Consider the following 12,500-nt stretch of genomic DNA (forward strand, 5'->3'; position numbering starts at 1 on the left):
TTTTGTCGCTGTTGTTGCTGTTGAGGTTTGTTTTTTTTCAAAAGCATTAGGCTGAACGGCTAGCGGAGCCACGATCACCTCGACCTATACCGCCACTCCGGCGTGCTAATAGAAACCGAATGGAGGAGGAGTGCAGACGGAGGAGAGAGGCACGAGCACCGGCGGGGGAGACGGCCCCTCCCTCAACAGCAAACGGTGAAAAAGAACAGGACAAATGAAACGTCTGTACCCCACACGGTGCGGTCAGTGCTTATTATGTTGTTGTGCATCTGGAAGGCATTTCAATGTCGCTGTACTTTGTGCTATGACGATAAAGAGAATTATTGTATTCTTCTTCTTCTTATACTTTGGAAAAATCCCATGACAACAACAAATACCGCCCGCCACACATTCATGTTTCAATATTATATTTAACGTTTTAGTACGAGATCAATGGCATTTGTCCCCGACACCTGGTTGCGCATCGCCGGCCAAACCGCCAACACGGTGTTATTTAGGATGTGTGTGATGATGTTGTTCACAAATGAAACGAGCCTAACGACTTCGAAATGGAGCTGAAAGCATCCAATTTCCAAAGGGCTAGACCATTCATTTCCTGCATCCTGTCGTGATCAAATGAGAGTAGTAACATCGAAATTGACCAGTGTATGAGTGTATGTGTGTTTGAACGTATGTGTGTGTGTGTGTGTGTGTGTGTGTGTGTGTGTGTGTGTGTGTGTGTGTGTGTGTGTGTGTGTGTGTGTGTGTGTGTGTGTGTGTGTGTGTGTGTGTGTGTGTGTGTGTGTGTGTGTGTGTGAGTTGTCCACCACTGTCTGGTGGTTATGCATCAGAACGCTACCTGCAAATTTGACGTGGAACTTGTTCTCTGGTTTCAGGATCTGAACATACAGCGGGCAATTTGGGGCGAAATCCTTCACCGCCCAGGCTCGCAAGATGGTCTGGTGATCCTGACGGAGAGAGACAGAGAGATACAGAGACAGAGAGCGAGAGAGATACAGAGAGAGTGAGAGAGAGAGAGATACAGAGAGAGAGAGAGAGAGAGAGAGAGAGAGAGAGAGAGAGAGAGAGAGAGAGAGAGAGAGAAAATAGAGAGAGAGAGAGAGAGAGAGACAGAGACAGAGAGAAAAGAGAGAGAGAGAGAGAGAGAGAGAGAGAGAGAGAGAGAGAGAGAGAGAGACAGAGAGACAGAGAGGGAGAGATAGATAGGGAGAGAGAGAGAGAGAGAGAGAGAGAGAGAGAGAGAGAGAGAGAGAGAGAGAGAGAGAGAGAGAGAGAGAGAGAGAGAGAGAGAGAGAGAGAGAGAGAGAGAGAGAGAGAGAGAGAGAGAGAGAGAGAAAGAGAGAGAGAGAGAAACAGAGAGAAGAGAGAGATAGAGACTGAGACAGAGAGAAGAAAGAGAGAGAGAGAGAGAGACAGAGAGAAGAGAGAGAGATCGGGACAAAGACAGAGAGAGACAGAGAGGAAGGTGGAGGAGAAACACGAACAGGAGGAAACAAAAAGAGCATTCACCAAAAGAGAAGCAGACAGATAACTAGGTGAAAGATGACAAAACAAAAAGAAAAGGAGGAAGGAGTGAAGCGGGGAGAGATAGTGATGAGAAGAAAATAAAGGGAGAACGACAGAGAGAGAGGAAAGAGAGGGACAGTGACAAGGAGAGAGAGGTGTATATAGAGAGAGAAGGGTAGAGAGAGAATAATAAGGAAGAGAAGAGGCTTCATTAGCGGCATCTGTGGGTCTCTCCAACATGGCTGCTCTGCGTCTCAATTGTGAAGGCTCATTAATAAGACGCTTGAAGCGCTGAGTGCCCAGAGGACAACGTGAAGACCAGGAAGAAACACATTCTATAGTGTGTGTGTGTGTGTGTGTGTGTGTGTGTGTGTGTGTGTGTGTGTGTGTGTGTGTGTGTGTGTGTGTGTGTGTGTGTGTGTGTGTGTGTGTGTGTGTGTGTGTGTGTGTGTGTATGTATGTGTGATTGTCTGTTGTATGGATGTGTCTTTGTATATAGGCCTGAATGTATGTCTGTCTGTGTTGCTCCGTCTACTATACTATATTGATTCACAGCTACACTCTCATGTAGTATACCTATTGTATCCACTAACACTTTAGAATTAATACCTTTGGTAAATACAAGGTCTGACCACAATGGAGAAGTGGACAGAGCGGTAGCGAGAAACAGAGAGGCGGAGAGAGATGGTGAGAAAGAGAGAGGCAGAGAGAGACTAGTGATAAACAGAGAAAGATGGGAGAGGAAGAGGGATGGAGAGACGAGTGTGAAAGAGAGAGATGGGTGAGAAAGAGAGAGATGGGTGAGAAAGGGAGAGATGGGTGAGAAAGAGAGAGATGGTTGAGTGTTTGAGGCGCAGAGAGAGAGACGGAGAAAGACAGGCGGGTGTGTTAGGAACCCACAGCAGCGAAGCGGTCCACCTCAAAACGGTTGCTGAGGATGAAGCAGGCCTCGGCATCGTCCATCCTGGCGGCAGACAGACAGACCAACAGACAGACAGAGAGCAGACAGACAGACAGATGGCAGACACACAGATAGCAGACAGACAGACAGATAGCAGACGACAACAAACGATGAGCAGGCACACAGAATAACAGATGAGACAGAGAGACGGAGCGCAAGGCAGCAGACGACCGTAGACAAACAGACAGACAGCGGACAGACAGGTCGTGTCAGAAGGGGAAGGCAGAAGAGAAGAAAGAGGCAGTATGTTATTAAGGGCACGGACAAAAGGGGGATGGTTAACAACAAAGAAAGAAAAGGGAAATAAATGTAGGGCAAAGCAAACATGTCCTCGTCCAGGTCAGGGGGAATTGGATTCCTTTTCTTTTGTTATTTCCCCTATTCCGGCGCGCATTTTGTCAACCGGCTTCCGCTAACGTCGTCACTGTCAACTACCGCTAGCTAGCTAGTCAGCTAGCCAGCAGGTTTGTTAATATATTTTCAGTTAGCTTGAATCTATAATGACAAACAAATCAACGTGTTCAACAAGGGAGCACAAATAAAATCTCATAAGAAGGTCAGACGATACGGAGAAGTGGCTACAAGGACATGGCCACTTATTTTGGAGTCTTAAGGAGTTGATGGTGAGGCTATGAGTACCAAAGCCAACCAGTATTTACACAGCGGGAAAGTGGGTTGTGTACTGTTAGACAAAGGGCGATTTCCTCTTTTTGAAGGTAGTTGTGAACCTCAGCCAGTTTTTAAAGTTTAAAGTTTTCAGTTAGTTGTATAACAGAGTTAATGTTTCCTACTGCCCTTCATGTTCATATTCCAAGCGTTTATTCGTCTAAAACACAATATTTACAATGAACCTATCACAGAACATAACGCTTGACACCTTCATAGCGTACGGTGATGTACTCTTGTCTACTCTACTCTTGGCTCCCTCTCACTCGAAACTACAATGACCGGAAGTAGGGCGACAAAACAAACACAACGGTTTCACCCTTCTTTTCTTGTATAAGTAGACAATAAGAAAACTATGGTGCAATTTAATGTGGCAGCCTTTTAGAAATTTGTTATAATGTTGAATGATGATGGGCACAATCTAATCAAGATACAAATGTTATTGAAGGTGTACTTTTTTGGTTTCAATTATGGTTTTAATTTAACTATAATTGCTTAGTTATACTTTTTGTTTTAATTGGTCAGCCAAGTCTGTCCGACAGTAAAGTCTGTTAGGGTAGCACTTTGCATAATTAGCATAAATAGAAAAGAAACACAGAAACACATACCAATTCATTCATCAAAATCATAATCACAATAAAAGTTGTAATCATAATGGTAATTATGATAGTATAATAAGCCGGGTGGGGGGGGGGGGACTGACTGACTTGGCCCTCATCAGGTCCTGGTCCTTGAGGGCCGAGCCCTGGAGGTAGATCACTCTCTGGGCCCACAGCGGCACATGTAGCACCCTCCGTACCTGGACGTCCATCTCTGCTGGACACAGGATCACCACATAGTAGTCCTACACACACACAAACACACATAAACACAGGATCACCACATAGTAGTCCTACACACACACACACAAACACACGTAAACACAGGATTACCACATAGTAGTCCTACATACAAACACACATAAACACAGGATCACCACATAGTAGTCCTACACACATACAAACACACATAAACAAAGGATCACCACATAGTAGTCCTACATACATACAAACACACATAAACACAGGACCACCACATAGTAGTCCTACACACACACAAACACACATAACACAGGATCACAACATAGTAGTCCTACATACATACAAACACACATAAACACAGGATAACCACATAGTAGTCCTACACACACAAACACACATAAACACAGGATAACCACATAGTAGTCCTACACACACAAACACACATAAACACAGGATCACCACATAGTAGTCCTACATACATACAAACACACATAAACACAGGATCACCACATAGTAGTCCTACACACATACAAACACACACACACACGTTTACCCTACCAACAGGGGACTATCGGTTTTCATCGACCAAGTGTGGACCTCTATTTCTGGTCATTTAAAAAATACAAAAACATAATACAGAGTTTAGTTTTAAGTTATTTTGTCATAATTTAACTTCAAATGTGTTTTTTTGATTTCTTTTAAAGAAGTTGCCAAGAGGGGACTTGAATACTTAAGCGATATTTACATATCAAAGAGGGGACTCCATTCACTGCAGCAAGGGAGCTGTCTGTGCCTAGTGTTTCACTCAATGAGTGTTTGCGAACTGCAACTGTTGCTTCTGTCAATGTGTTTACATGGGAAAAAATATAAAAGATGGTCCCCACTTGGATTGTACAACATGACAGAAGTCTCCTGTTAAATGGTATGGGGCGACCCTCACACTCCTGCATGGATCTATTCATGAAGTGTGGAAAAGAACAAATGTAATCCTCATCAATAATCTATAATCATCTTTTAAGATATATTTAGAAGGGTTAAAAAATGTGCGCTTAATTTGCAATTTGCAAGTTAAATATGGACAATAATGCGATTAATCACGATTAAATATTTTTATTGATTGACAGCCCTAGTTAGCCCTGTTATCTATAAGTCTTTTTTCCTCATGACAAAATGTCTCTTATGAACTATGGAAGAACTGTGTAAAGGCTCTATGGCAAATTATTTATCTCTGCTCCACTTCACCACTTTTTTTCAAGGCGAGGATAAAAGCATAGAAAGAGGTGAAAACCACTATAAGTCGGGGCATGTGGAGAGTTTTAGTTATGTGCCATCTCTATGTGCCATCTCTGTGCTGAGTTCCAAGTGCGGGTGTGGTCATATGCCTCGAGAGCAGCGAAGAGCTGTAGTTAACAAAGCGGCTTCACATAAAACCTAGAATTAACAAACTTCTTCACGAAAAATTTTAGTATTTTTTGCATGAAAAATTATCATTTAAATCCACAAACAACATATGTGTAATCCAGGGCATATAAAGACTGGGACCAGAAAATAATTATTTTCTCTCACCCATTCATATTTTTCGATCTCATAGGTCCCATGAGCTCTACCGGAAGGGGCGTGACTTCGCCACTCTAGAGTCATTTTGTAGTAGTTTTTATAGCTGCTAGGCGTAAAGAGTTCACCGTTCAAAGCGGGATGTTTATTGCGGGGGAGGAGCCACGGCGGCAGTCGTGATCGTAATTTCCGGTTAGTGCACCACGGAGTTCTCGATTTGGAACAGCACTCACATCTGAAGTATACTCATGGAAGTACGGGTATGGTCTCACGAAAATACGTGACACTGTCACGTTATTTAATCTATTCAAACGTGATCAGGGACACGTAGGCCTATTTTCTAAATTTTGTATTTCAATTGGAAGTAGGCTATTTGTCGTGTCACTAAGCATGACTTCCAAACTAAGGTTCTGTCCGGGAGCGTTCTCCCTAATGTCCCTTATGGAGCTCCGTACAGATCATTCATTGTTAAAAATTGTCTGTGATAACTAACAAATGACAGCTTTTGGCCACCCGTTTCTACTTAAAATTGTCTGTGATAACTAACAATATGACAGCTTTTGGCCACCCGTTTCTACTTTCACCTTTGATACTGAGAAATTGTGACAATACACCATTAAATGCAGGTGCGCTGCTCTGTAGGCAAACCGCGAAGGAAAAAAGGGTAGCTGCTTCATCTGTTCTTTTTAGAATTGTATGTCTTGATGTTTATTTTATCTAGCCATCTATTCTCTTGTTTTTGGCTATGTGAATGAACGTCCGCGTCGATGCCTCGATCGCAAGTCCAGTGTCGCGAGCGGACGTTGCCATGACATCTAGAAATCATACCGTATTTAATGGGTTGTAGTGAGTGTAACATACTTCACCTACCGTATTTTGTTATGTGTTGTTCTTTCAATTGTGTTAGGCATGTCGTTTACTGTCTTGGTGGTTCAGGGATCGCTGTCCCTTTTAAGGATTACGAGCGTCTCATGACGTCAGAGCCCATGCGGGATTTGTTTACCTTCAGCACGTTTTGATTTCCTGTTTCTCTCTTACTAAATAAACGAGTCACACAACTGTGTGCTCAACGTGCGAAATTGTGTCTCTCACTTATGGCAATTTCCACAGGGTTATCATTAATATTGATGTGTAGGGGTTGTTTATAACTCGTGAATAATATTGTTTAGAGTAGACCACGGTCTGGGGGAATACTATGATTCTGATTGGCTGCAGTGCGTGCATTAACTCCTGATATAGCCCTACACAGACACCTGCTAAGTAGTTCCAGTCAGTGGCTGTGTCCCAATTCAGGGGACGCATCCTTCGAAGGCTGCATTCGAAGGATGCGTCGACGCCGATTGCGTCACAGCGACGCGCCAAGTGCTGTCCCAATTCCAAGGGTCCTTCAAATGCGGCCTACGAATGCAGCCTTCTTTTCCCGGATTTTAAGGATGCATCGGCTGTATCCTTCGCGGCCCAACGTATCCCAAGATCCTTCACGGCCCAACGTATCCCTCCCAAGATTCATTGCGCAGTCAATCCAAAAAATAAAACAATAATGGCGGAGAATGTGGATTTGACTTTTTCATTTAAATGTAAGTATTTGGTTTCCAGTCACTCGAGTATTTAACGATACAAATGTTAAAATACTAATTTGTATCGTTAAAAACACAAATAAGTTATCCTTAAAACTTATTTCATTAAAGTAATATGCAATATAAGTAAGGTAACGTTACAGTTAGTGAAGCTGTAACGGTAACAAAGAACACCCGTTAAGCCCTATAGTTTTAAATTTAAGCGGTCAAAATGGTTTTATTTACCGAAATTGGGGCGATTATATAGATAATTTGCTATTCTGTAACGTTAGATAAATGGACCAACGCGAACACAGGTTGTGGACCCTGGTTTTCAGACCGTAACGTTACAGACGTTGGGATTGATTACACAGCTAACTTGGTTATTTTGCTATTTAAGCTGCTTTTGTTTGTTAGTGTAAAGTAAAACGAATTCTAACATTTGGTTTTGCTTTAGGGAGCAAGGAGCATACTGCTCAATTGATCAAACTCAGGGGGGAGAACGACGAGCTCTTCACCGGGGTGAAACATTCGGCGAGTGTGGCTTGGGGGTAAGGAAACAATCGTTTATTTATATCGTAAGTTAGTTTATAAAAATTATTATAGGCCATTTGTATATCTACATTTGACCATCTTGTAAAGGTTAGTTAAATTAGCCCTCATTGAAAAGCAGGACAGATACAACATCCACAGAAATCGTTTACTACGATGTCCTATTTTGGGTTATTAAAGAAAGACAAAAAAAGTCACAGCTCGCATCAGTACTAGACAGCACTCGAAAAACACACAAAGAAAAAGGGTGTTTTGACTTCTACTGGTTGTCTTATTATTATGGGCTTCATATAGGATGAGGGCTAATTTAAATGTAACCTTTACAAGATGGTCAAATGTATGTATTATAAATGGCCTATTAACATGGGCTATTAACATGATTGATAAATGTGTCTCTTGTTTTCTCTGATTAATAATCTCTCTGTGTTTAGGACAATTCTGGAGAAAATAGGCCTGCAGGGGAAGGTGACTCCCCCGCAGGCAAAGAAAAACTTTTGCTGAAATTTGTTTTGATACTGCTCTTGTTGTTAACTGCCATGATTGATTTCCTCTGCCTTAGGATTGCAAGTATCCAGGGTCAGGAGAGGGGGGAGGTGGGAAACCCACTGCTGCCACTTGGCCCTGGTTTGTCCCCATGGATAAGGTATTGGATTGGGACAGAGGCATTCCACCAACCCCCCTGTCCTAATTGCCTCCATCCCTGAGAACACACCAGGGCCAAGTACAGCAGTGGTGGATCAGGAGGTGGAGGACAAGGATCAGGAGGAGGAAAGACAGCGAGGGCCAAGGTCCAGAAAGAGGGACAGAGAGGAAGACATGTTCCAGAGTCGCTCACTATCTTCCGAAAAGGACTCAAGATTCACCTGTTCAGAGTCCACCTCGACTGCATAGCCACCCTCCCCCTTCTGGCCACCATTGTACACTGTGTTGTATTGTATTATAGTACTTAACTGTGTAGCAACTGCAGTAGCTGCTATCATGGCTGTAACACGGGGAATGGGTTAGCCTAGCGATTGTGGTACTTGCACTTGGTTCTATGAACATCCTTTCTGTACCGACAGCGATATATTGATGCACTTCTTGTGACAAATGTACTTATTGTAAGTCGCTTTGGATAAAAGCGTCTGCTAAATGCCCTAAATGTAAATGTAAGATGTAAATGTTCCAGTTAATAAAAGAGGACATGAGGCTACAAAGGGGGGAGGCAGAGGAGAGGAAAGCCCAGGAAAGCAGGGAAAGAATGGATAGGTTTTTCTCAATTTTGGAGCGTTTGGTGGACAAATAACTTATGGTCTGTTATATTTAACGCATTGTTTATTATTTACATATTTATTGAAACTAACTTATTTAACTAACTATTTAACTAACTTTTTTGATTAACTATTTATTAAAACCCTTACTAACTTTTTTGTATTGACTAATGTATTCGTATGAAACATATATACAACAATAAAACTATTTGCAACAAACATTCATGTGACTATTTACAACAATTATTATAAAACTACTATATACAAAAACATAATGATCAATAATAATTTTTGTTGGTTTCTTTTTTTCGCGCTGTCTGGTTTAACTTCTGTTAACAGGTCAGTTCAGCTGTCAGGGTTGCTAGGTGACAGGAGCAGCGTGGTCACGCAAGTGAAAGGGCGGTAACGGTTTGTTACGTAAACCAGAAATGCTCCGTAGGCTAGACCGTCCCATTTCTTCGGCCTTCGGAGTGTCCTTCGCGGTCTACGAAGGCCGCATCCTTCGAAGGACGCGGTCTACGAAGGACGCGTCCTATGAATTGGGACACAGCCAGTGTTTAGATTCTCTGCCCGAGCTCATACCCTATCCAATAATAAAGAAATTTGAATTTGAATGGTAACAATTCCGTTAAATCCTCGTCCTCGTTTTGAACGTCTCACTCATGGCCGATCAGTGTGTTCTTTCTGATTAGCTCTTAATTGAGATCACCTGTCACGCACCCCTTTATCAAAGGTGAACACAATGGGTTTGGTTTACTTTTCGCATCGGCCTGTGTCAATCGAGGTTGAGTTTAGTGAGGGTTGAAAGTTTTCGATCTGGATTGCAGATCACTATTGTCACTTTATACAAACTGAAAGTATGCGTTGTTGCGTGTTTGTTTTTGTGGGCATTTGACTGAACAGCCCAGACAAATGTTCCTACCAACATGGCACTTCGAAACAGACCACCGCAGTGAGTAAAAGTTATCTTCCTTTATTAAATGTTGACGTTTTTGGGCTGTCTCCTCAGACACAAGCCATCAGTATCCCTGCTCTTTGCACCTTGACATGCATGTCACCGCTATTTGTTAACCTAGCTTTGCTGATTTGTATCTTGTGATGTGTGTGTGTTTTTCTTAACAGGTGTTGGATGACTGACAAGATCTATGGGGGGGCCCCCTTTGGGCCCCCCCATACCAACTTAGTCTTCAAAGGAATCTAGTGCCATGGGTCTCCAGTGTCTTCAAAACATCCTCGGAATACATGTGCATGAATGGTCCACCGAAGGGTTGATCTGGAAGCCACCACGGTCCACGCAGTAATCTGCTGCGTGGGCCGTAGTGGCTTCCAGAGCCATCTTTCGGTCTTGGTCAGGATTTGTTAGTTTCCCTTCAATGTAGCAGGCTACGGGTTTCTGAAGAAGCCTGCTTTACGTAGCATTGGAGTACAAATATTGTGCAAAATGCTCGTGTAATTGCACTAGCACTGGTAACCTGTAGATTAGCTTAGTTTAACGTCATTCGGTGCTGTCTGTCAAATGTGTGGCTTACTTTAAGTCCACAAGGCCCTCTGGTGAACCACGTTGGAACACCCCTGGACAAGGTGATTAGTCACTGGGTGTGTGTGCTAAAGTTTTGTTCCATTTTTCATTAGTTGGTTAAGGTTTGGTAGAATTGTTTGGATCCTAGCGACGTTATGGCGTATGTACAAGAGCCTACCGTGGCCAGGCCACAGTTGCGACGGCCAGATGGCCTAGTGTGAGTGCAACCTTGATTGCATTTGTATACTGTTTACCATTGGATGTTTATGCAATTTGGCTTAATTCATCCGCTGTAAAGCTGCATTTGACTATTCCAGGGTTGTTTTGTACAGGCTTTCAATTGACCATGTTGACTAGTTTGTGGGAAGTTTTTTTTTTTTACCCTTGCTTACAATCCAACGGTTGCGACCACTTATGCAACTGGGCTGTGAACCTTGCAATTCTAGTTGTATATTTGTACACGCAAGCTTGCCCATTTCTATCGCCATCACTAACACTAGCTTCAGCATTTCCTTGTAGGCCATTAGCTGACTTGTGTATTGGAGCGATGATTTGGGTATTTTAAGATGCTTGAAAACCTAAAATAAAGCAAAATGCGTGTCTGGTGTGCAAGAGCCAATTTGTTGGCTTGCAGTAGTCGAGGAGTTGCCGTAGGTCGTAAGCCATCTGGAGGTTGTGGCAATGGAGGCTTGTGGTAGATCTGACATCCAAGAAAGGTTAATTCTTCTGAAGCATGATTAATAGTTTAGTAAATTGAATCTATTCATATAGAACTATAAAATCCAAGACTGCAGCCCGTAACTTGGATCGCAATATGTGGAAAGTATTAGTCTTCATTTGTAACAACAGAATAATTAACATGACTAACTGGGTTTCTTCCATTTTCTAACTAGGGGGACTTGACTGGTGAGTCTACTGGATTAATCAGTAGCGGTACTTTGCCCAACAGATTTGATGGCATGACTACAGGGTGACAAAGACAATTATTCCCTGCCTATCAAAAGAGACTTCTAAAACATATTTGCTAGAACAGTTCCTATACTTTTTGTATAATATGGTCATGCTGCAAATTTACTTTTTGTAGTTGCTCCATATTTAGTTCTTTGACAGCCTCACCTGCTAGAAAAGTCTATTCAAATCGGCTAAATATAATGAACTAAATTAATAGCCATGAAATGTTGTCACTCATACTAATGGCAAATACCCCCTTTCAGTTGGTGGTTCAACACTGATGTCTCTCTAGGCTTGAGGGAGAGCTCACAAGTAAATTACACAAATGTCCTGGAGCAATTGGGAATACACTTTTTTTTTTTTTTTTCACATTTAGTCTACCTGACCAGGGACATCTTCGAACTATAGGTCACCTAACCCAAACTTTTCACTCTTGTTAGGTTGTCCTTTTCTCTTGTTTTAACCCGAAAGGGCTGAAAATATCAACATTTCAGGTATTCTGTTTGGATAATGTGCAAAACTTGTGGCTTCACTAATAAAAAAAATTAACAAATGTATTTTTCTTAATGTGGTTAAACTATTTAAAGATTTGTATGCAAAATATTTCTGCTCAATTTGTGGTCAAAGAAACTCAAATTTTTTAATTTGATAAAACACAACTATGGGTTAAAGGTATTTGCTTTGGGCATCTTTTGATATTTTTAGAATCTAGCTCCATTGCCGTTTGAAATGGTGTCTCCCAGTACTGCAAAGTGCTTCCACAAGTTTAAAAATGGGCAGAAAAGGAACTGCCAACTAAATCTATTTAACATGGGTAGAAAGTTTCCATGGAAGCTCTTGGCTGCTGGTTCCCAACACAGCGCCACTGTTGGCCTGTGACCTTGCGTTTAACTTTTTTGGACTTTTGGTGACTTTCACAAAAGAGAAATGAACTGGTTAATACAATAAACAAGACATTTGAAACTTCAGCTACATATTTATCTATTTGTACTGCCTTTGATTTCAACCCGTGACATGTTTGTCAGGTGATAACTATGTACCTGTGACCGCATATCATGGTACCATTTTGAACTGTTTGTGGATATTGCATTAAATCCATATGCTTGAAACTTTTCAATAATGCATATCAACAAAACAATGGAATGAAATAAATAGTTCAAGCAATTTAACTTGGCTGCTTTTACA

The 12,500-nt window shown here is 42.0% G+C and overlaps 1 protein-coding gene across 2 annotated transcripts in view; it reads right to left on the bottom strand.

Moving 5' to 3' along the window:
- The window catches only part of kcnt2b (potassium sodium-activated channel subfamily T member 2b), a 67,639-nt gene that overhangs the window by 23,515 nt on the left and 31,624 nt on the right, over nucleotides 1–12,500 (bottom strand). For both annotated transcript variants that reach the window (XM_030337826.1, XM_030337817.1), the window contains exons 12-14: nucleotides 3,841–3,977; nucleotides 2,407–2,470; nucleotides 839–947 (exon numbers count right to left, since the gene is read on the bottom strand). In XM_030337826.1, coding sequence (XP_030193686.1) covers nucleotides 839–947; nucleotides 2,407–2,470; nucleotides 3,841–3,977 — 310 coding nt within the window. The remainder of the gene's footprint in view (nucleotides 1–838; nucleotides 948–2,406; nucleotides 2,471–3,840; nucleotides 3,978–12,500) is intronic.

The sequence above is a fragment of the Gadus morhua genome, chromosome 2 (assembly GCF_902167405.1).
Source record: "Gadus morhua chromosome 2, gadMor3.0, whole genome shotgun sequence".
Classification (NCBI taxonomy): Eukaryota; Metazoa; Chordata; class Actinopteri; order Gadiformes; family Gadidae; genus Gadus; species Gadus morhua.